Source organism: Onychostoma macrolepis, chromosome 03, assembly GCF_012432095.1.
Source record: "Onychostoma macrolepis isolate SWU-2019 chromosome 03, ASM1243209v1, whole genome shotgun sequence".
Taxonomy (NCBI): Eukaryota; Metazoa; Chordata; class Actinopteri; order Cypriniformes; family Cyprinidae; genus Onychostoma; species Onychostoma macrolepis.
Window position 1 is genome coordinate 47,278,310 of NC_081157.1, and position 20,721 is coordinate 47,299,030.

Here is a 20,721-nt window from a genome sequence, read left to right on the forward strand (position 1 = left end):
TCAGTATTACATGCATGCCTTCCGTCTTAAAGGGACAGCATTCCTAATTATCCGTGTCATAAATGTTAACCAACAAAAGATGTCAAATAAATGTATACTTAAGTAAAGCTGAAAAGAAAATGAAAATGACAAGTTGCGATTTTCTAGGCCGATTTGGCTAGGAACTATACTCTCATTCCGGCGTAATAATCAAGGAACTTTGCTGCCGTACCATGGCGCAGTGATATTACGCAGCGCCTGAAAGTAGTCCCCAGCTAGGTACCTAGTTATAATATAGCTGGGGACTACTTTCAGGCGCTACGTAATATCACTGCGCCATGGTACGGCAGCAAAGTTCCTTGATTATTAAGCCGGAATGAGAGTATAGTTCCTAGCCAAATCGGCCTAGAAAATCGCAACTTTTCATTTTCTGCCGGTCTTAGTACACGATATAACTACAGAAGAGTCAAGTTTTAAATAGGACAAATATCGAAACTCTTTGGTCATTTTTGAACGCGATGCTACTGGTCTAATCGGATTCAATGATCTATGCTAAGCTATGCTAAAAGTGCTATCGCCAGACCCGGAGATCGGCTGAATGGATTCCAAAACGGTAAAACTCAACTTATTAACTCTGGGGGAGTTGGAGAATGAGCCTATTTCCAAAAAAAATGGAGTGTTCCTTTAAATGCAATTATTACATTAATTAAACTATTTTCTGATGTTTGAAACAGAAAGAATTGAGGGAGACAAATTAGTGGAAGAGAGAGGAGGCAGAAATATAGACAGAAAATTAACAGGGATCCACCAGAAGGGAGGAGATCCTAAGAGAACAATGCAGAAAGTAAATAGAATCAAAATCATGCCTTAAAAAGAGTAGCTATATAGTTTTTTTCAAAAAATAATTCGCATCTTAATGAATATAGATTCAATCATATATCAATAATATTTAGCTGTATCATAAATATCAATCATATTTAGCTGTGCAGCAGGGGGGCTAGAAGAGTTTTAGTAACATACTGATTGACTAAGAGACTGAATTATGTTGATGAAATTTTGTTTTGTTTAAAAAGACGTTGATATCATTTTGTACCTTTATTTCTGAGTGTGTGACATAAAAAAACCCACAGATTTGTTTTTATCTCAAAATACCTTAAAAAACAGTTGAGTATTGCAATATGGGAGATAGAAGTATCTTAAAATGGTATAAGTTTAAGCAGTTTTGAACAGATGACAGCAAAGTTTGTCTTGAAATTGTCCAACAATTTTTTTTTATGCATATTAAATAACACTACATGAAAATAAGTGTCTAACAAGTGTCACACCATAGGACAACTTTATGGTACATTTCAGTAAAAATGTTTAAAAAAACATGGAGAGTCTGACAAAGAACCAAATTGCCTATCACAGCTATGCTGATGATACCCAGATTTACCTAGCCTTATCTCCAAATAACTACAGCCCCATTGACTCTCTCTGCCAAATGCAAATTGATGAAATAAACTGTTGGATGTGCCAGAACTTTCTTCAGTTAAACAAGGAGAAAACTGAAGTCATTGCATTTGGAAACAAAGAAGTTCTCAAGGTGAATGCATACCTTGACTCTAGGGGTCAATCAACTAAAAACCAAGTCAAAAATCTTGGGGTGATTCTGGAGACAGACCTTAGTTTTAGTAGTCATGTCAAAGCAGTAACTAAATCAGCATACTATCATCTCAAAAACATTGCAAGAATTAGATGTTTTGTTTCCAGTCAAGACTTGGAGAAACTGGTTCATGCCTTTATCACCAGCAGGGTGGATTATTGTAACGGTCTCCTCACCGGCCTTCCAAAGAAGACCATTAGACAGCTGCAGCTCATCCAGAACTCTGCTGCCAGGATTCTGACTAGAACCAGAAAATTTGAGCATATTACACCAGTCCTCAGGTCCTTACACTGACTTCCTTACATTTAGGATTGATTTTAAAGTACTTTTACTCGTTTATAAATCTCTCAATGGCCTAGGATCTAAATACATTGGAGATATGCTCACTGAATATAAACCTAACAGACCACTCAGATCATTAGGATTGAGTCAGTTAGAAATACCAAGGGTTCACACAAAACAAGGGGAGTCCGCTTTTAGCTATTATGCCGCCCGCAGTTGGAACCAGCTTCCAGAAGAGATCAGATGTGCTAAAACATTAGCCACATTTAAATCCAGACTCAAAACTAATTTGTTGAATGAGCACTGTGCTACGTCCGAACTGATTGCACTATGTATAATCATTTTCTATTCTTAAATGTTTTAAATTCTTTTTAAATACATTTTTAAATCATTTTGTTTTTATTGTTGTGATTTAATGACTATTTCACTTCCTTTTATGTAAAGCACTTTGAATTACCACTGTGTATGAAATGCGCTATTTAAATAAACTTGCCTTTCCTAAAAAAAAAAAAAAAGAATTGACGAAGTTAGGGACCCTTTATGTTTTCTCAAAGACCAGACTTCACACTACATAAATATGCATTTCTTCTTCAAAAATGGTCGTTTACAAAAAAGTTTTTTTTTTTTTTTACTGGTTATTTGTCAACTACCATACAATATATATGCGCTGTCAGTAGATTAAAATATTAAATCTAATTAATTACAGGGTGCTGCGATTAATTACTAATTTGGCTTTGAAATTACCCCCAAAAGGTAATTTAAAGCTATTATCATGTTAAATGGTTAGGCTACAATGGCCTTACATAGCCTAAAGCAGGGGTTCTCAACCTTTTGCAAGCTGGGCCCCCCCAAAGCTGGTTCATTGCAGTTGGGGCCCCAGTGCCCATATATATAAAAAACTAAATACAACCTCACGTTTTATACGTTTGCAGCCTCTGAAACTTCCGTCCGTCATAAAAATTAATTCGGATAGTTTGATTTTCTGCATTTTTCGCATCCGTAGCAAATATTTTGAGGGGTGTTTTTGACAATTGAGAGCCACCAAATGACGAATATGAAAACACGAATACGACAGTTTCGGACTCAGTCAGGGTGCAAGGACTTGCTTGCGCAGCTTCTCAAGGAGAAATCAAACAAATGAGCGACGTTTTCTAAAGTCTATCGCAGCACACACAAATAAACTAAATTGACATACTGCAGTTAAATTTCAAAATGTGGTGTTTTTATATTTATAACATTTGAATACAGTTCAGCAACATACATCACACGACCTGACGACCAAGAGAGCTGACAATTGACCATCACTTCATTTACCATCACCTCACGATTGAAAATGTGACACTGATTTCATATGACAGTTCAACAAACAAGTTAATAATGTTAAATCACTTACATTTTAGACAAAATAATGACTGTTTTGGTCTATTTTAGCAGTGAAAAAGCATAGCACATCTCACAGCAACACTCAATCGTTTTGAACAAATCGGTTGAGACAAAGATTCAATGACCCATGCACAAACATCTGTCTCATTCTTGATGAATCGGCCGTTTGAACGAATCGTTTGAAAGAACGACTCAATGACTCGCTTAATAAAACCACTTATCACCTGCATTTGTGCTCATTATCGACAAACCAATCAAATTTGTTCAAAACTCTTTTTTTAAAATCAGTCCAAACACATTTCAATTTTTATTCAGGAGTTATTTATATACAAAACTATAACTTATGACAGTTTAGTGATAAAAAAAATTAGCAAATTTTTTTTTTTCAGGTTTTTTTTCCTCCCATCTTGTAGCCTACTTGAGAACCACATTGAAAATGTGCTTGCAGTTTTTAAACTAAACTTTTGTTAATTATAACTTTTTATTCAGTGCTTCAGATTCCTTTTAACTGTAAAAATGTAATGTAAAACAAATGTAAAATATACATATAATTTATAAAACAGATGTCATGCAAGAGCTCAGTAGAAACACAGGACAGACCCTCCGTTTGCCACTGGTGTACCGACGGAGGCCCAGCCGCGGCAAACAACTCAAAAAACGCCAGCTGACCGACAGCGTTTTTAGATTGGTCAGCTTGCCGATGGTGTACTGACGGTGGTCTGACTGTATTAAGGCGCTGAATTTGTCACCCAAAAAATGCTGGTGGACCGCCAGGTCATTGTTTGCTGGGTTATTTTTCATAACCAAGTTAATGCCTTAAACTGACAGCCCTAACAATTTATTTTGTGCAGCGGTTTAACGTTACAGCTGTCGTAAAACCAGAGAGAAAGTCTGCATGACTAATATTTTGAGAGTCACTGGTAATATCATTGCATGCCTATTGGTCAGTGTTAGAGGAACTCAGTTTTGCCTGACAATCAGCCTGCCCCAGAGAGGTTAATCTCCCAGCATAAAGTTGCCATAGTGACTGATCTGTTTTAAGGAACCAAATCATTTGACAATAAATCAGACTAACTGAAATCAGCCTGGCTTTTGTAAACTCATTTTATGAAACCGGTCTCAAGGTGTTAGTCAGTAGACAATTTATGATTGGCTGTCTGTACCAAAGAAAAGCAATATTTTTTTCCATTACATATTGCATTGTAATAGGAGTGGATCACATCAGCAGCTGCTTTATGCATCTTTAATGTATTGTAGGCCATGCATTGCATCAGCCTCAGTGATGAGGTGCACATCCCTAGTCATAATACCCTGCATAATGGCACCTAGGCTGACAGAAGAATGGTGGAAGTAGTTTTGTTTTCTTTGTGCACAGTAGTATTAGCCTTGTAAAGTTAGTTGAACTACTGATGTCCTACCCTTGCTATCTATGGAGGGTCAGAGAGCTCTCCAATTTCAAATCTTAGTTCTAAAAATGAACGTCTTAAGGGTTTGGAATGACATGAGAGCGAGAAACGACAGTGAGCAAACTACCCCCTTAATAGCCACTGTGTGGACAAAATGCATTTCAGCCATGCAAGACGCTCAGATCACAGGTCAAACAGAAATTCGGTGCAAAAGTTTGATATATTCAACAAGAGGCAACAAAGACTGATTTAAGTTTTATTTTCTTCATGAATCCTAAAGCCAGACCTGAAACACAATCATGGACATGGGGGAAGGTACGTGGTCTCAAATGAGTCACCTGAAAGAAAGAGGACAAGCTTAAATGGTGTTCAACAGAATTTGGCCAGAAACATGAAGTCACTGAATGCATACTTGGCTGGTAGTAGTCAAAAACCTTAAGGACCGCTGGCTTGAGATTCTGCACTGCAAGAACCTGTTTCAGTTGCATTCTGTAGGTCATGGGGACGCCTTTGGGAACCTGCAAGACAGAAGGGATGAAGAAAAGTACAGAAGCATACATACGAAGAGGGCAGATGTGCACATCTCACCTCTTTCAGATACACAAGCACATGATCATCTCCAGCATCAACCCGCTGCACTAATGGTGCAAGTGAATCTGGAGGAGACCCAAGCTGTGAAGAAAGACCATCATTTGCATCTGGAGCAGCGTCAAGTATTTTGGGACTTGACAAGTCAAACATATACGAACCAGTGACGTATCTGCTGTGAAACCTGACAGGAGTTTAATATCCACGATAACCATGTTAGTTGGTTTTGTACCATTGTATCTGTATGAAGGGGAGGAAATTGCCGTCATGTCAAGCTCTTCTGAACTTACAATCTCCACACAAATGGCTTAATGCTGCTCTGGTGGCAGCCATTTCAACTGTATGCTTTGATACTAGGGGCTGTGGTGCATCAGAACAGCATGATTTTGTCTGCTTTTCATGTGACGTTGTCACAGAATTATGCAGGCACACAGCAGCCCAAGCAGTGTAACAATGGTCAAACAGGACAAAGTCAAAGCTGTTCTAACCTTACAGTGAAGTTCAATGTGAGATCAGCTCCAAGCACTTTGCAGTCTCTCACCACCTTCACTTCAACGCTAAGTGTTCTGGCAACTTTAATGGGTGTGGGGATGTTGTAGAAACACGCAACCTGGGAACACAAGTCAAACAGGAATTAGAATTAGGCACAATAGAAGCCAAAGAGAAGCAGGTGATGATACAGACCTGCGCAGACACACAGGTGGAGCCCTTTGCTTTAACATTATATTTGCCAGGAATGTTTTTCAGCGGCTTCTCCTGATACAGCAGCCGGTTGTCCCGAGTCACACTAAAGTTATATACTTCTGCAGCAGACGATGACTGTACAGTAACGGTGCTAGAGCCCTCCAAGCTGAACACTCCAGTGGCATACAGAGACAGAGCATGGAGAGCCACCACGGTGTCCTAAAAACAAGCACCAGATTAAAAACCAATCAGATATGGACGATTGCACTTCTGTTTGGTACTTTAAGGCACCTGGGTAGAAGAAAAGCCTCCATAGGGATTCTGCTGGGCCACGAGCCAGTTGACAATGTTGTTAGCGCGGGTCAGATTAGCCGTTGTGAGAGGCTGACCAGAGAGAACCGCTAGCAGCACATAAGAGCTGATCTCCACCGCCAGAGTATCACCAGATGTAGTTTGAGACCAATGGAGCTTAGTGCCTTAGGAAGAGAGAAAGTTGATGCCAAAAGAAACTGGTGAATAGCAAAACAAGCTGCTAAAACTCACCTTCAGAAATGGCAACACTGTCCAAGGCTTTTAAAAGCTGTGAACGAGTGCTGGTCTCTCCAGCCAGACTAAAGGTGTAGGCCAGCAGAGCTGTGGCATAAGTGTTTCCAAGGTTCCCAACGAAAGGCCTCAAGCAAGACAGAGCATTGGTGATGACTGGATCCTGAAGTCAAGAGTTAGACTACGTAACTGAAGTTCAACTACTAAGCGCTTTTATAACTGCTGGTAGGCAGGTTTTTACCTTGACAAGGACGCCTAGTTCAAGCAGTGATGCAGCAATGTAGCCGGTCATGGTCACGTTATCACCAACACCACCCTAAAAATGGAAAAGCATAATTAAGAGCAGTCTCAGATCAGTTGTGGCACATTTAGAGAAATATCACGCACTTTCATGTCACTGTGGTACAGAGTCCCCTGCTGCATAAAACAGCCATCTGAACCCTGCTTGCTGATCAGCCAATCCTTTGTGCTCTGAAGAACGTTCGGATCAATGAAGATGAAACTCCTTGCTAGGCCAAAAGACCTCATGACGAAGGCGGTCAACCTGACGATTAAAGACATCTCATTACAAACCACATCAATGTGCAAACACAAGAACAGCACAAAACGCACCATGTATTGGATTCACCGTAACTAAATGTGCTGTATGAACCGTCACTGTGTCTGTAGTTCAGCTGTCCTTGGTATCCTGTACAGGTCAAAATAAACAAAGCCACGGGAACCATATTACAGCATAATACACTCCAATATGTAGGACTTGGGATTTAGTCTAAATACTCAATGGATCAGTTCATCCATACCACTCTGAAGGTAACCGGTGGCGGTCTGTCGGATGGCTGCGGTGAGTTGGCCCGTGGCTTCCAGGTACTTCAGGATGTAAATATTGGGAGCAAGAATGATCATATTTTGTTCTCCACAGCCATATGGCATCCGTAATAAGTTATCAAGATTCTTTAGTGCACGACCAATTATGTCCCCTATGAGGGGGAAGAAATCAAGGTCAAACCAAAAAGCAGTTTCAGAAACCAAAACTTGCAGAATGTCCCCTCAAAAACACTTTACCAAGGACTGAAACGGAGCATCTGGCTGATCCCTGGATCACGTTTGTTGGAAACGTTAGAGCTAGGTCCTCTGAAATCACACTTCCTGTGGACAGAACAGATCACTAAGCTGATGTGTGGCCGTACAGGGAGGATTCATTTAGTCACTGAGTGCAAACAAACCCTTTGGACACAGCAACCAATTCAGGGTGAAGATCCTTTCAACTCCTTCAGGCTAAACAAAAATGCACCAAATCATTAAAGCAGCATGAGCGCCACGATCAAACTCCAGAAGGCTGGTTAACACTTACCAGAACAAGTAGACTTCGAGTGACTACATCAATGCGTCCTCTCTCAGGCACAGTCACAGGCTCAGTGCCACATAGAACCAAGGATGGTTCAGCCTGAGCACTGACCGTCACATTGACAGGTCCTGCAGAGACAGACAGGAAGTGAGCAACACCTCAGTTTAGGGAGGGAAGGAAAGAGATAGTCCAAAACAGACCGAGAACAGAAGCTGAGAGAGTCCATTTGAAGGTCTTTCTCCCATTGGCACAGAGACACGATGAATTCAGCTTAAGAGGTTGAAGAGTGAAGCTCAAGGAAGGAGCTGGAGTTATTTTAATCTGCCAAATGAAAAACAGTGCACATTTAGTAGAGACAAGGGTATTTTTCCTCCCCTTTATGGATCCCTTTAGGGGTGTGATATTGACATGCTCCATTTTCTGGGATTGTTTTTGTGCCAGTAACTTGGCTGGTTTAGGCCTGTCAGAGACAGCTAGCTTCTGAAGTTTCATATCCTGTGTGGTAGTCAGTTTTAAAAGGAGTGAGAATTTAAGACCCTTGCTGAAGTCATTCTTGGACGCGAGATGGCTTAATTCTGATAGAACAACTCACGAAAGGTGGCCCTGTATTTTACATTACTCATTCTAACAGCATTACAGTAGGCTACATCTTGCAGTGAACGCTCAAAGCAAGGTGACATACTCCAATTCTGTTAGAGATGTGCAAGCTGATATTATAGATCACACACCCAAAGATACATTAAAAATGAAGCCACACCATGATGCACGTGGACAGATAGTTGAAGACGGTGGCCTTCAGATCAAAAGACTCCCCACGGATGATGGAGTAAGGCAGGGAGAGCTCCAGGAAGAAGGGCTGGAAGACAGTCAGCTTAACAGGAGGAGCCAAACCGAAACCTTTGGAGGACAGGCAGAACGCCTCCGTCTCCCATGTGGTGATGGTGTCAGGAACCTTGAGGGGAACTCGTGTGGATCCAGTAGCTCTGAAAGGACAATGGAAAGTAAGTGAAGGGGGCAGAAGAGGTAAACAAATTGGGGCTCAAGTGGCTTTAGATCTGGGCCCGTATTCACAAAACATTCTTACCACTAAGAGTTCTCCTAAATAGGAGTTTATATTAAAAAAAAAAAAAACCCACACACTTAACCTATTCATCAAGCTGCGGAGACAATTTTACTATAAAGAGTAGTCTCTTAAGCTAAGAGTAAGGGGCAGGGTTTCTCATTTCTATGGATGTCAGCATGCTTACAAGCTATGCACAGTGATTGGCTGATAGTCTGTCAGATTCATAGAAATAGAGCACAATATTATGTTGCCATACTCAAAGGCTTAATGCAGGGTAAGGGTCACTAAACTAGTATTTTCAGCTTGTTATCTGCCTTTTACATGTATGCCTCTCAAAAACAATTAGTGGAAAGGCCCAAGTAAACAGCCTTTTAATTAACAGCAGAATAATCTTTGCTGATAGTAATGCATGCAAACTTATTAAAAAAAGAAACGATGCAAGAACAGTCCTTACTTATCCTGGTTTTCATTAACCAGTTGGGCAAGAGGAAAATTTGAGTTGGGGGTAACCTCCAAAACCAAAAGGGTGATACCTTTTTAAAAAGCTCAAATGTTTCTAAAAGACTAACACTGAGGCAGATTGCCGGCAACAGCCCTTTTAGGATAGTTTGTGGCTTGGTCTTAGGAGTCCTCTTTACTCTTCTCTAACACGTCACAGATTTAGGAGCTAGTTTTAATGCTGAAACAGTCCTAAATTTAGAACTGACAACCATTATTTTTAAGATTTTCTCCTAAATCGGAGAGTTATGAGCTACATTTAGCCTTAAGATGTTTTGTGAACACAGGTCCTGGAGAAGCAAACCCAGTTCCTGGAGGGCCACAGCGTTGGATTCAACCCTAATTAAAAAGCACCTGATCCAGCTAAACCAGTTCAAGCACTACATGAAACAAGATACACTTTACCAACCCCACTTGAGCAAGCTGCCAGATCCAGGTTTCTGGAAAGTAAGTCCTGACGGTCACGTCAAAAGAGGAGCTGCTCTCGCCTCCAGCGCTCGCTGCCATTGGTGCAGCAGCCATTGCAAAGGCTTCAGCACCACGAAAATACACTGGAAGAGAAAAGCCATTAATACCAGGACTGCAACAACCAACTGAGGTTTGCCCATTCATTAGATAAGTGAGGTCTGTGCACCAGGCTCTCATTTTAATAAGTCTCATCTTAGAGAGAAGTGTGCTACAGCACTATCAGAATAAGATATTGAATAGTGGTCTTGTTAAAGAGGGGGAACGAGTTTCTCCATTACATGTTCCTGCAGGATACATCATGCAAGGTTTCACGTCACCAGAATAAGGGGTTCATTTTGCATTGAAAGCTCACTATAATTCAATTAGTTTTAACACCAATTAGTACATCTTGCTTTTGAATGCACCATTTAGGCCTTTGCTGTAACAACCCTATACAGACCATTATCCAGCAAGCCAAAAAATAAAATTCTTGCGAGTTGTAAAGTTTGTCAGAGCAAGAACCTAACAGCCATACCGTCATTGAAGTTGCGATAGTAATTCAGGTCTCTGTACTTCAGGCAGTGAGGTTCTCGGACAAGCAAATTGGTTGCGACCTTCATCCCCACACTCTGTCAAAGCAAAGGATGCATTTGAAAATATAAATAACCCCTATTCAGCCACTAAATTACAACCAGTTTCCTACCTTGAAAGCTTCGTAAGCTTGGTCAGTCGGAACAGCTCGACGGGGTCGAACATTCAGGCACTCCTGTTCATCCTCAACACCAAATGGATAATCTGATAGTGAACGCACTGGGAGCAAGTTGAACACCTAAAAACAGAAACCTGTTCAATGTTGAGAAAAACCCCGTTAAGCAAATTTAAGACCGGGGTTTTCAGACAAGTCCTGGAGCACTGCACAGTTTGTCCCCCTGATTTGCTACCCAATTCAACTTTAAGTGGGGACCAGATTGGCAGTCCAAAAAGGGAGAGATTGGAAAATCTGCAGTGCTGGTGGTGCTCCAGGGCTGGCTTGAAAACCCCAGGTTTAAGAGAAAGCCACAGGTGGGGATCTTGGTTTGTTTGCTTCATGGCACATTGGTGAACCTCCAGTCAAATACGCAAATTGACTATTGCTGACAAAGAAACGTTTGCCCCCCCCCCTAATAGGCATGTCAGCAATAGGTGTTAATCCAGATAAATCAAACCAGGAAATCTGATCAGTGGCACATGGTTACCGCTTCTGCACTCAGACGTCTCCCTGGCTCCATGATCAGGACGCTCTGATCAACAACACTGAGGCCACACAGGGAACCTGCTTGAGCAGAGACCGTCAAAACGTTTCCCTCATTAGGAACAGCCATAGCAGGAGAAAATTGCAGAGACACCTGGAACAAGAAGCAGCTCACACACTAAGATACGTCACGAGAAGTCGCATGAAGTAAAGAGGTGCAAGATGTCCAGATACCTTGTTTTGGAAACATGTTTCAGTGTCAAAGGATGCACTTGTAGCAACAATATTCTCACTGGGCAGAACGCAGAAGGCCAGAATCTGGACTGCTGGAGCCATATTGACAGCAACAGACAGGTCAAATGACACCGTACCACTTGTAAGCGTATTCAACGCCCTCGCTGTGACCTTCTGAAATCCATGCAGAACAATCACTCCTCTGGATAAGACCTGACAGAAGACAGGAAGCCGGACTGGTGCATAAAGAGTGCCTACAAGGGGACTATAGTGCAGTCATCAAAACCTCAGAAGGTCACAAAACCGTTGTCCACTCACCATATAGATGATGTCAGCACTGTAGTCACCAGTCTCTCCGACAAACGAATATTTGACCGAAACTGGATACTTGGTGCCACATTTCAGTGGCTGCTCAAGTTTCACTATTGTCAGTTCACTAAATGTTGGGTTGTCAGGAGTACCAGTTTGGAAAAGTGACACCGTCCTCGTATCGGTGCTGAAGTATGGGGATTTATAACCATACACAACTGCTGCAGTTGCACTTGCCTGAGGAACCGGTTAATAGAATTGGTTTCTTGCAAGAAAAGTCTTCATTTAAAAACAGGATAAAGGCAAATCGTACCACCAAATTCAGATCTGCTTTAGGGAAGTCAGCAGTGTTGAGGGAGAAAGCAGCCAGTCCATTTTGGTTTGTAGTCAGATTCAACAGCAGTTTGTTGGGCCATTGGCTACCATCCAGGAGATAGGCTGCCTTGCTCGCAATTGGAGTCCCATTGAAATAGGACACCAAGATCTGTTGGGAAAGGAGGAGTTTAGAAAAGGTAACCAGTGAGGAGGATTTTCTGTTAAGAAAAACCTTAACTTGCCTTTCCATTAATCACGGATCCATAGTCAAAGTAACCTGGCAGCTCCAAAAATGTGGCCTTGCCGACTTCAAACGTAATGGACACAGTTGTGGATTTGCACATCACTATGTCTGGGAGAAAAGAGAAATGCCACAAACATGAATGCACCAAATAAAGACATCACTGGCTCAAATTCACGAACAACTTGCCTGTTCCATCCTCAGTGACATTCACATTAACAAGAAATGAATCTTGCAGGTTATCTTCAAATTTGGTGTTGAAAAATGCAGATGTACTGAACGTAAGGGAAGCACAACCAGTGTCGTTCATCTGGTAGCAGAACAAAGATAGATTTAGAAGTAGACAATGCAGAAAAAAAAAAAAAATCTTGCTCTGTACAGCAGGTCACATACCTTAGTGGTTTTAATTAGACACACACGAGACACGCCAGGTACCACAGAGTATGGAAATGGTTCACGGCACACTTCCACCAAGGCTTGACCAGGTACAGGTTGCCCATACGTGTATCTTAGAAGAGTCAAGAGGAGATCAAACACCAACCAAAACACGAATCAAGAATATAAGAGCTTACTCTTACTTGCCACAAGCCTCAACTTTCAGTCCCACATCTCCCACACTATGCATCTGTGGTACAGTTTCAGTGACTGAAAACTTGGGTAAAACTAAACCAGAAACAAATGCTTTAAGTCAGGACCAGAGAGGTGTCAAATCTACCCATTGCACGTCACATGTGGTGACTTACCATACTTTTTCACCTCAAAGACCTGCGAGAACATTTGGTCACCAATGAAAGCCCTCAATGTGTACATCCCGACCTGAGCCTCTGGATTTAACTGGTGAGAAAGCTGCAATATCCATGCCACTGATGAGACATTGGTCCACTGACCAATGCGGTTACTATGATTGTCCTGTTGAGAGGGGAAAAGTTTGGAATAAGAAACTGCAAGCCAAGAGTGAAAGTAAACAAAGAACATGTAGAAGTAAACCAGTGTTGATCTATCCAAAGACTTGATCCAGAACAAGCTCACCTCCACCACCACTAGACTGTACTGTAAAGACAAGCAGTAACTTTAGGCATTTGAGTACTAAAGCACTGAAAGATTAGAAGCAGATCAGGCCTTACCAATCGATCAAGAGGAACAAATTTAACATCCATGGTCACAACTCTGAATTTCACTGCAGAAGGGAAACGGATAACATCCATAGTGAATTTCAGCAAGGAGAGATATTAAAATCTTTGATACCATAGAATTTTCATAATCCTCGTCACCAATGTCAATATAACAGCAAACTAATACAAGCCTAAAAATAGACGAAAAAAAAAGTCCTCACAGAAACAGCGCACGCATAGCACTGTTGTTTGCGTTTCAACAGCTTAAAATAGGTTGTTTTAAAACTGCAGTGCTTTCTGTCTCCCCTTCACACCCCGTGGTGGCGTGTAAAGGTCAGTCATCCAAATGATTAAAAAGTACTACCGTAAACATGTTCTATTTCCTCCAGCCGATATATATCGTCATATCGCACAGCCCTACTTCTAATGTTTATCCAAGGGTCATTTGTAGCTCACCAGTTTGTCCTGGGTTGTAGATGGGTTTGTCAGTTTGGATGAAGGTCAAAGGCAGGTAGGATCTAAACATCACTTTCCTCTCTTCAGTCATTTTGAAGAACCTCCCTTGAAGTAGCACCCTCAATTTCTGCACTAATTCTCCATCTACTCGAGGAGCCTGTAAAGAAACATTGTTAATTCTTGAGAGGGGGGGGAATGAGTGCTGCATGTGCCACACAGTGACAGACCTGAAAACTAAAACAGCGGTGAAACTCTGTCGAAGAGCTCTGCTGCCCAAGCTGGGTCATCCTGTTTTTCTCATCAACCAGAGACATGGTCATTGTGAGACTCTCATTGGGTCTTAAAAGACTCGCACAAAATTTGGCATCAGAGCCAGACTCAATCAGCGCAGGAAATGTCACCAAGAAGGATCTGTGGAAATATCAAACTGCATTTATTATCAGCAGTAATAAATCAGATCAACAAACATTCCATAATAGAAGAGATTAAAGACACAAACCACAAGGAAACAGGTCAAAACAAAAACAGCTTTTTCCACTTGCTCAATCCAAAACCCATTTACTTACGGTCCTGATCTCTGTCCATCAACAACAAAGAAGAAAAGGGCTAAAATGAGCCCTTTCCAAACACAAATCTCCTTCATAGCCATAAAGAGCAATCATCCAAGACTAGCACCAAATCAGACAGTTCTCTTCAGAAACCCAACAGAACTCTACCAAGCTCTGTTACTCTCAATCAACAGCACAGATGACAGCGATATTTAAACGCTCTTAATTGGAATTCATTAAGCTCGTTAATTTCAATAATTAACCTTCAACCTGGAATTAATTTGGTCGGTTTAAAGTTTAGCTTTAAAACATAACACATACTGCTATTGTTACATGCTTTATTTTCAAGCAATGGGAATGTATTGAGGGCTGAATTATTAAGTTCAAGATAAAAACAATGATTTTACATCTTTTATCTTGAACTTGTTCCGCCTTCAATACAGTTCCATTGCTTGAAAATGAAGCATGTTTCCGATAATTAGTATCGCTGCTATTAGTGCAGATGATTGCGAGAAGCTCAAATAAAGCACTGAATGATGGATCAAAAATAACTTAGGGTTTCTGAAAGAGACGCCTGATTCGTGTTTAGTTTCATCGAGGGAGATTTGTGTTTGAAAAGGGCTCGTTTAAATCCTGCTGTCTGTTTTCTGCTGATGATTTGCCAACTAAAGTGAGAATGGATTGAGAAGCAGCTTTGCGAAACATTTTTTAAGAGAGAAACGAACCTTTGTGCAAGTACAACAAAACCCTGCTGAAAAACAAACAAACAATAGAACCCTTCCCAAAACACAATAGAAAATGTAATGGTTTTAATGGGAATTGTATTGGTTTTAATGGAAACTGTAATGGTATCTACTGGTATGTGATGGATTCTACTGGATGGATGTTAAATCCTATCGAAAAAATGCCCAAAACACACCACAAAAGGAATTTTGTAATGGTTTTACTGGAAAAAGCAAATGGTTCATAATGGTATTTTAATGGAAACCATTTGAATTTCCTGTGACAGTTTCTATTGGGCTTTTGTTTTTTAGCAAGCCAAACATGCATGAAAACGCCTTTTACAACCAATTGCAAATGTTTTATTGAAAGTATGTGCAATTTACAAATCATCAAATACCAATAATATATATGAAGAGTCCGTAAAAAGTGTTCTTTGGTTGTTTTATACTTTAAAACAAGAGATGCAAAGGAGCAAACGTACTAACATGCCTCTCGCGGGTCAGGCTTCACAGCAGATATGTCCCTGGTTTGTATGTGTTTTAAGATGACTTGTAAAATCTCAAGATGCTTGACGCTTTTTCAGATGTTAAGTGTTTATCTAAAAGATGGTATTTTCCTCTCACCCAATGCCCATGTCCCACAAGTGGAGCGGGTTGTGACATTGAGAAGATCTGAACATGAGCTGCTTTACAGTCATCATATGGATAATATATGGATCACAGATTTGATCAATATCAAAAATATGTTCTATTGTAACCCCTGATATTAGTCGATCCCAAACACTGTATGAATGTAGTCATGCAGTTCTCCTGGTTGAAGATCATAATAAATACAGATCATTTCACAGATACAACTCAAAAAAGAACATACAGTACAGTTCAGTGATATCTAAAGTTTAACTACTTCAATGAAGTGCATAATAAAAAGATGATATAAAACATGAACATAAAACTGTAGAAACCCCAATCTCCAGCATCAGTTTGTTAAAATATGTTTTTTAATTTTCTTTTTATTCAAATCAGTGGATTCACATTATGGAGTATATGAGATGTAACCACTATATGACAGGTATGGTCATTAATCATCTGTCCCATAACCAATCCTAAACAACAGTAAGTGTGAAACGCATTAGGATGCGTCTCTACTGGAGTCGCTCCTGCTCCAGCCACACCATGGTGCTCTGCTGGCTCAGGATTGTGCTGCGTATGACGGCCAGAAGCTCATCCGTGCTGCTCCACGCGTTTGGCTCCACCGTGCTGAACATCACAGGAAGAGTCTCCAGCTGTAGCTCCTCCATCTGACAGGCTTCCATCAGGTCCTCCTCTCGGTGGCCCGATAACAGCTTCCTGAAACACACACACAGGTTTCATCGGGGATTAATGTTTGCGTGATATCAAGAGCTCAAGGTCGGGCTGATGTTGTGAGTACAATGTCAAGAGACAGAAAGATACGGATCTGCACCTGAACTTGCGTCCCTTCTTGTTTTTGGGTTTGATGTAGATGATGATGGGATAGATGCTCTGCTTCAGGAGATTCTCCACATGATTCAAGCCCAGCTGAAGCAGACAGTGCTTGTCCTGAGACACAGAGACACAAACGCAAAGTTTTGACACAGCTGTGACTCTCAGTGTGTTAGTGTGTATGTGTGTGTTAATGTTTACCTGGTTAATAACCTCTTGGATACTCTGTAGTTTGATTCCCAGTGGTTGATCTGTGGAGTCTATGAGGAACACACTCTTATCCTGACGCACACAACTTTCCACTGGCTCTGCACACAATAATAATAATGGGGAAAAAATCCAAAAAATTATAATAAATTACTGAAATTATGAACTAAAATGTATCAAGATTGTAAGACAAAAAACTGAATGATATGTAAAAACAAACTATTTTCATATAGACAAAGTAAATCCCAGCTGGAAATGCAAGAGCAGTGTTATTTTAGTATCACTGGTACTATACTATTATAGGATTTACTAGTCATTTTTATTAATATTTTGAATTTTTATATATTATTAGTTTTCATTTTAAATTTAGTTTAAGATTATCCATTTTTGATAATAGTATTATAGCTTGAATTAGATTTTTATATTTCCATTTTTTCTTTTGTAAGTTTATTTCATAAGTAGCAATAAATGTAGTAATTTCGAAGTGTGTTATTGCCATGTTTAGTATTTTTTATATTTTAGTAGTAGTACTGTAGTATTTAGTACGTTTTTGAATTTTTCTATCTTCGTTTAAATTTTAGTTCATTTTAGTTCAAGTTTTACTATTTATTTTATTGCTTGTTTTGTCATCCTTAGTAATATACAATAATATATATATATATATATATATACACAGCTGGTTTACAAGGCAACACTTCTCATTTTCATGTAGTTTAAGTCTTTATTTTGTTCAGTCATCTTTAGTAATTTTAGTAGGTTTATAAAATTGACTAGCTGCCTATTAAGTTGAAATCTGGGGAAAATATAAATAAAAAAATATTAATACATTTTATTGTTTTTATATTGTGTATTGTGTATTTGTATTTTTTCAGTGAACATTTAATGTATTTCAAGTGACAGGCAGCATGGTTTTGGTTGTAGTTAGGATCTGCCGCTGTACCTGGATGGCAGGTGTTGAAGTCCAGACCGGATTCTGCCGGCTGCAGCAGCCGCTCGATAATCCCGCGGGACAGAATAGACGGGGAGAAAACCACCGGCCGTTTGCTGAAGACCCCAACCATCTGAACCAGACTGAACGGGATCAGCTGCTCCTCATGCCCTACAAACACGCACACATTCAGAACTCACAATATTCCCTCTGATTGGTTAAATGTTAGAGTGGGCGGGGCTTACGGTTACTGAGTGTGTAGAGCACCGGACTAGATGAGCCAATCTCGCGATAGTTCGCCGCGACCGCTTTAATGAGCCGAACGCGCTCAGAGGTTTTCTTACAGAACTACAGACAGACAAAAAACAAACAGTCAGTGTCTGTGAGAGAGACAGAGACAGACAGACAGACAGACCGTCACCTTCCTCCTGCACTGATTCTGTTCCAGCGCCATCGTACGAAGTCTCACCAACAGCAGCTGCTGAGCCCTGAAGAGAAAAACACGAGTCTGACATATTTGATACGACATCAGACAGATGTTCAACATTAAATATCCACATCATCTGAATATGAATTTGCAATTGCTCTTCTTTCCTGAAAATTTGTGTCTGCTGAATTGTGATGTGGTTATGTAATAATATTTATTCAATATTTGCAGCCAGGGGCGTAGCAGCCATTTTAAAATGGGGGGGCAGTTGTCAGGTGATGTGACCCTCAAAGGAAAATAAATTATGTACATAATGTACAAAGTAAGTACATTCATGTTCACGTAATAAATTCAAAATACACTACCAATTGGCATTTTAGAGCATCATATCTGGTCATAGACCATGTTGATGGCGTTATTGTCAACATGCCTAAGTAGTAAATAAATAAAAAAAAAAGTTTATAAAAATGTATAAAAAATGTGAAATAATAACAAACATCAGGAAAAAATAGGAAACAATACCTTTGTTTTCCATATACTTGTGTCGCTTGCAGTTAAAGTCCTTCTGTGATTTTATTGTTGTTTGCAACGTTACTTGGCAATATTTTAAAGATATTATTATTTTATTATTTATTTTATTTTTATTATTTTATTTTATTTTTTGGTATTTTGCATGGTCAATTATTGTCATCCGGGTGGGAGTTTTAACTCCTATTCACTGGGAATAAAAAATAAATGGGGAAAAAAATAAAAATCATTCAGTTGATGCAGGAGAGGTAGACCGGGGAAATCCCCATCTCCCCACGCTCTGAATATTACGTATCATAACGTAACTACATGTAAATGTTATTTGGCGGTTTTTACTTGGAAAATCAGCTGTTTTCTAGCATTCGAATAACTATGGATAAACCTGAAACGATAGAAGAAGGATTGGAGATTAATTTCATTTACAAATAGCAGGTAGGAACGTGCATACTTTTTAATCGACACCTGCCACGGTGTTTTCCTCTTTGAGTGTGTCCTAAAAGCGATGGGGTGGGGTGGGGTGTCTTAATCTCAGCACTCAGCATACCCGGTTAAAAAAGTCACCGCTCGCCATTGATATATATATTATACTCTGCAAATACTCTACAAAATTATTATCTTCAAGAGTGGGAAAATTCGGACCATGTGACTGATAAGATGATCAGTGTATGACATAAAAGTACTGCGAGAGCCATAAGAGAGCAGACGGATCCTTATGCTTTCTAATTGCTCTCACGGTAGGCTACTTTGATGTCATACAGTGATCATTCTGCACAGTGCCGCTTCAAGGCGAACACACCTATTGTGTTGATTTACGTATTGGGAAAAGAAACATAGCAACACTCTGAACTAAGACCATGTCTAATTGGTCAAGACACCATTTGGGATGTGTCCAAAAGCCCAGTTGAAAAACTCAGGACACCATCAAATTTAGCTTTTAGTCATGCTTTTTTAGCCGCCGTTTTTTGCTCTTAGCCATGCTTTTTAACCATAATTTTTGCGTTCTTTGAGCACCTTTCCAGTGTGCTTTGGCCTGCATGCCTGCTACTTCCTAACCACGATGAGAAGAAAAACCATCTAGTCTCGTTACATTCTTTTATTATTTTACTTTAGTTTCTTTCCTTTCCATTGAGAGTTTAGTGTTCTGAGTTAAGTTTTGCTGCAACACCGTGTCTCTGAGTTCACCTCGATTCTGTGACCGCCTCAAAACTTCAACCAGCCCACACAACTCCGCATCTTCAGCCAATGCCCAACCAATTGACTTCCCAAGACGTCACTTCAATGACTACTGAACTTCAGCCAACCAGCAACCTTGGGAAATCCCTTTCTGCAAAGACAACAAGGGAACCCCCCAAACACACAATGCAAGTAGAACCTCCAGATTCTTGCTGAACTGGTGCATTTAATATAAATTTTAGCCTCATTGAGAAACTCAGTGTGAGGTTTAATTAAGTGATTGATGGATGTTCAAGTCTATGCAATTGCACATATTGCTATGAACTTGGGATTTCACATTTTCATTCTCTCATTCAACTCATTCTTTCCCCTCTTTCTCTCTTTTCTGCAACCTGTGTGAATGCATGAGTTTGTGTTAGATTACATGTCCCAGATTTGTCCAATAAAGTCTTATATATATTGAAAAGCATCTGATGTTTTGTGCTTACAAGTTAATGTCTTGAACTGCTGTTCTTGTTCCTGTGCCAGTTAGTGTTTTCACTATATTTTGGATTTTAATATCCAGTGGAGAGTGGACGTTAAACGGCTCATTTAATGAATTGCTGTCTGACTCCGTGATCAGCCATAAAACTCTTGATTTGATTCGGTCCAAATTCCCCAACCTATAATTGATTTCCTTTGAGCTAAATTGACCCGTTTCCCCTACACCTTTATTTTCCTAATCAAAAAAGTAGTATCCAACTAAATTGCAGTCACATGTTAACATGGGCTTATTTTATATACACACACTGCTTCAGAGTTTCATTGAATTATGCATTGCTTGAAATGAGCTGGTGGGGTGGTCCAAAGATCCAGTAAATTCAAAGAGTACGGCAAGTACGAAACAGCGCTAACGCAGTGAAAACACAGCCGATTTCAGAGAGAATAGAGACTTATGTCCCGATGTCATTAAAGTATTCTTTTCAG

At 40.1% G+C, this 20,721-nt stretch overlaps 2 protein-coding genes across 2 annotated transcripts; both read right to left on the reverse strand.

Moving 5' to 3' along the window:
• Nucleotides 1-4,878: 4,878 nt before the first annotated feature.
• Nucleotides 4,879-14,484, reverse strand: LOC131536351 (alpha-2-macroglobulin-like). The gene is made up of 34 exons (XM_058769229.1): nucleotides 14,328-14,484; nucleotides 13,989-14,172; nucleotides 13,762-13,918; nucleotides 13,318-13,370; nucleotides 13,223-13,243; nucleotides 12,937-13,102; nucleotides 12,772-12,856; nucleotides 12,587-12,701; nucleotides 12,383-12,503; nucleotides 12,195-12,304; nucleotides 11,951-12,121; nucleotides 11,647-11,874; nucleotides 11,329-11,541; nucleotides 11,099-11,248; nucleotides 10,567-10,692; nucleotides 10,399-10,492; nucleotides 9,826-9,967; nucleotides 8,613-8,838; nucleotides 8,056-8,176; nucleotides 7,862-7,983; nucleotides 7,734-7,785; nucleotides 7,573-7,656; nucleotides 7,311-7,487; nucleotides 7,123-7,198; nucleotides 6,898-7,054; nucleotides 6,752-6,826; nucleotides 6,511-6,673; nucleotides 6,259-6,443; nucleotides 5,968-6,186; nucleotides 5,772-5,893; nucleotides 5,445-5,523; nucleotides 5,284-5,367; nucleotides 5,108-5,213; nucleotides 4,879-5,033 (listed from the first exon to the last, which is right to left on the reverse strand). The coding sequence occupies exons 1-34, from the start codon at nucleotides 14,408-14,410 to the stop codon at nucleotides 4,993-4,995; spliced, it is 4,308 nt and encodes a 1,435-aa protein (XP_058625212.1). The 5' UTR covers nucleotides 14,411-14,484; the 3' UTR covers nucleotides 4,879-4,992.
• A 900-nt stretch (nucleotides 14,485-15,384) lies between these two features.
• LOC131536376 (caspase recruitment domain-containing protein 11-like) lies at nucleotides 15,385-18,145 on the reverse strand. The gene is made up of 6 exons (XM_058769262.1): nucleotides 18,049-18,145; nucleotides 17,873-17,975; nucleotides 17,640-17,798; nucleotides 16,694-16,800; nucleotides 16,494-16,609; nucleotides 15,385-16,378 (listed from the first exon to the last, which is right to left on the reverse strand). Exons 1-6 carry the CDS (start codon nucleotides 18,079-18,081, stop codon nucleotides 16,174-16,176), a joined length of 723 nt encoding a protein of 240 aa, XP_058625245.1. The 5' UTR covers nucleotides 18,082-18,145; the 3' UTR covers nucleotides 15,385-16,173.
• Nucleotides 18,146-20,721: the final 2,576 nt, after the last annotated feature.

What these genes read in the sequence shown, in the direction of transcription:
- LOC131536376 (XM_058769262.1), bottom strand. Translation starts at nt 18,081, where the DNA reads ATGGCGCTGGAACAGAATCAGTGCAGGAGGAAG. An exon ending in TCCAAGAGGTTATTAACCAG is followed by an intron (nt 16,610 to 16,693) that starts GTAAACATTAAC and finishes TCTGTGTCTCAG; the next exon opens with GACAAGCACTGTCTGCTTCA. An exon ending in AAGAAGGGACGCAAGTTCAG is followed by an intron (nt 16,379 to 16,493) that starts GTGCAGATCCGT and finishes TGTGTGTTTCAG; the next exon opens with GAAGCTGTTATCGGGCCACC.
- LOC131536351 (XM_058769229.1), bottom strand. Translation starts at nt 14,410, where the DNA reads ATGGCTATGAAGGAGATTTGTGTTTGGAAAGGGCTCATTTTAGCCCTT. An exon ending in GATGGACAGAGATCAGGACC is followed by an intron (nt 14,173 to 14,327) that starts GTAAGTAAATGG and finishes ATATTTCCACAG; the next exon opens with ATCCTTCTTGGTGACATTTC. An exon ending in ACATTGAACTTCACTGTAAG is followed by an intron (nt 5,524 to 5,771) that starts GTTAGAACAGCT and finishes CCCTTCATACAG; the next exon opens with ATACAATGGTACAAAACCAA.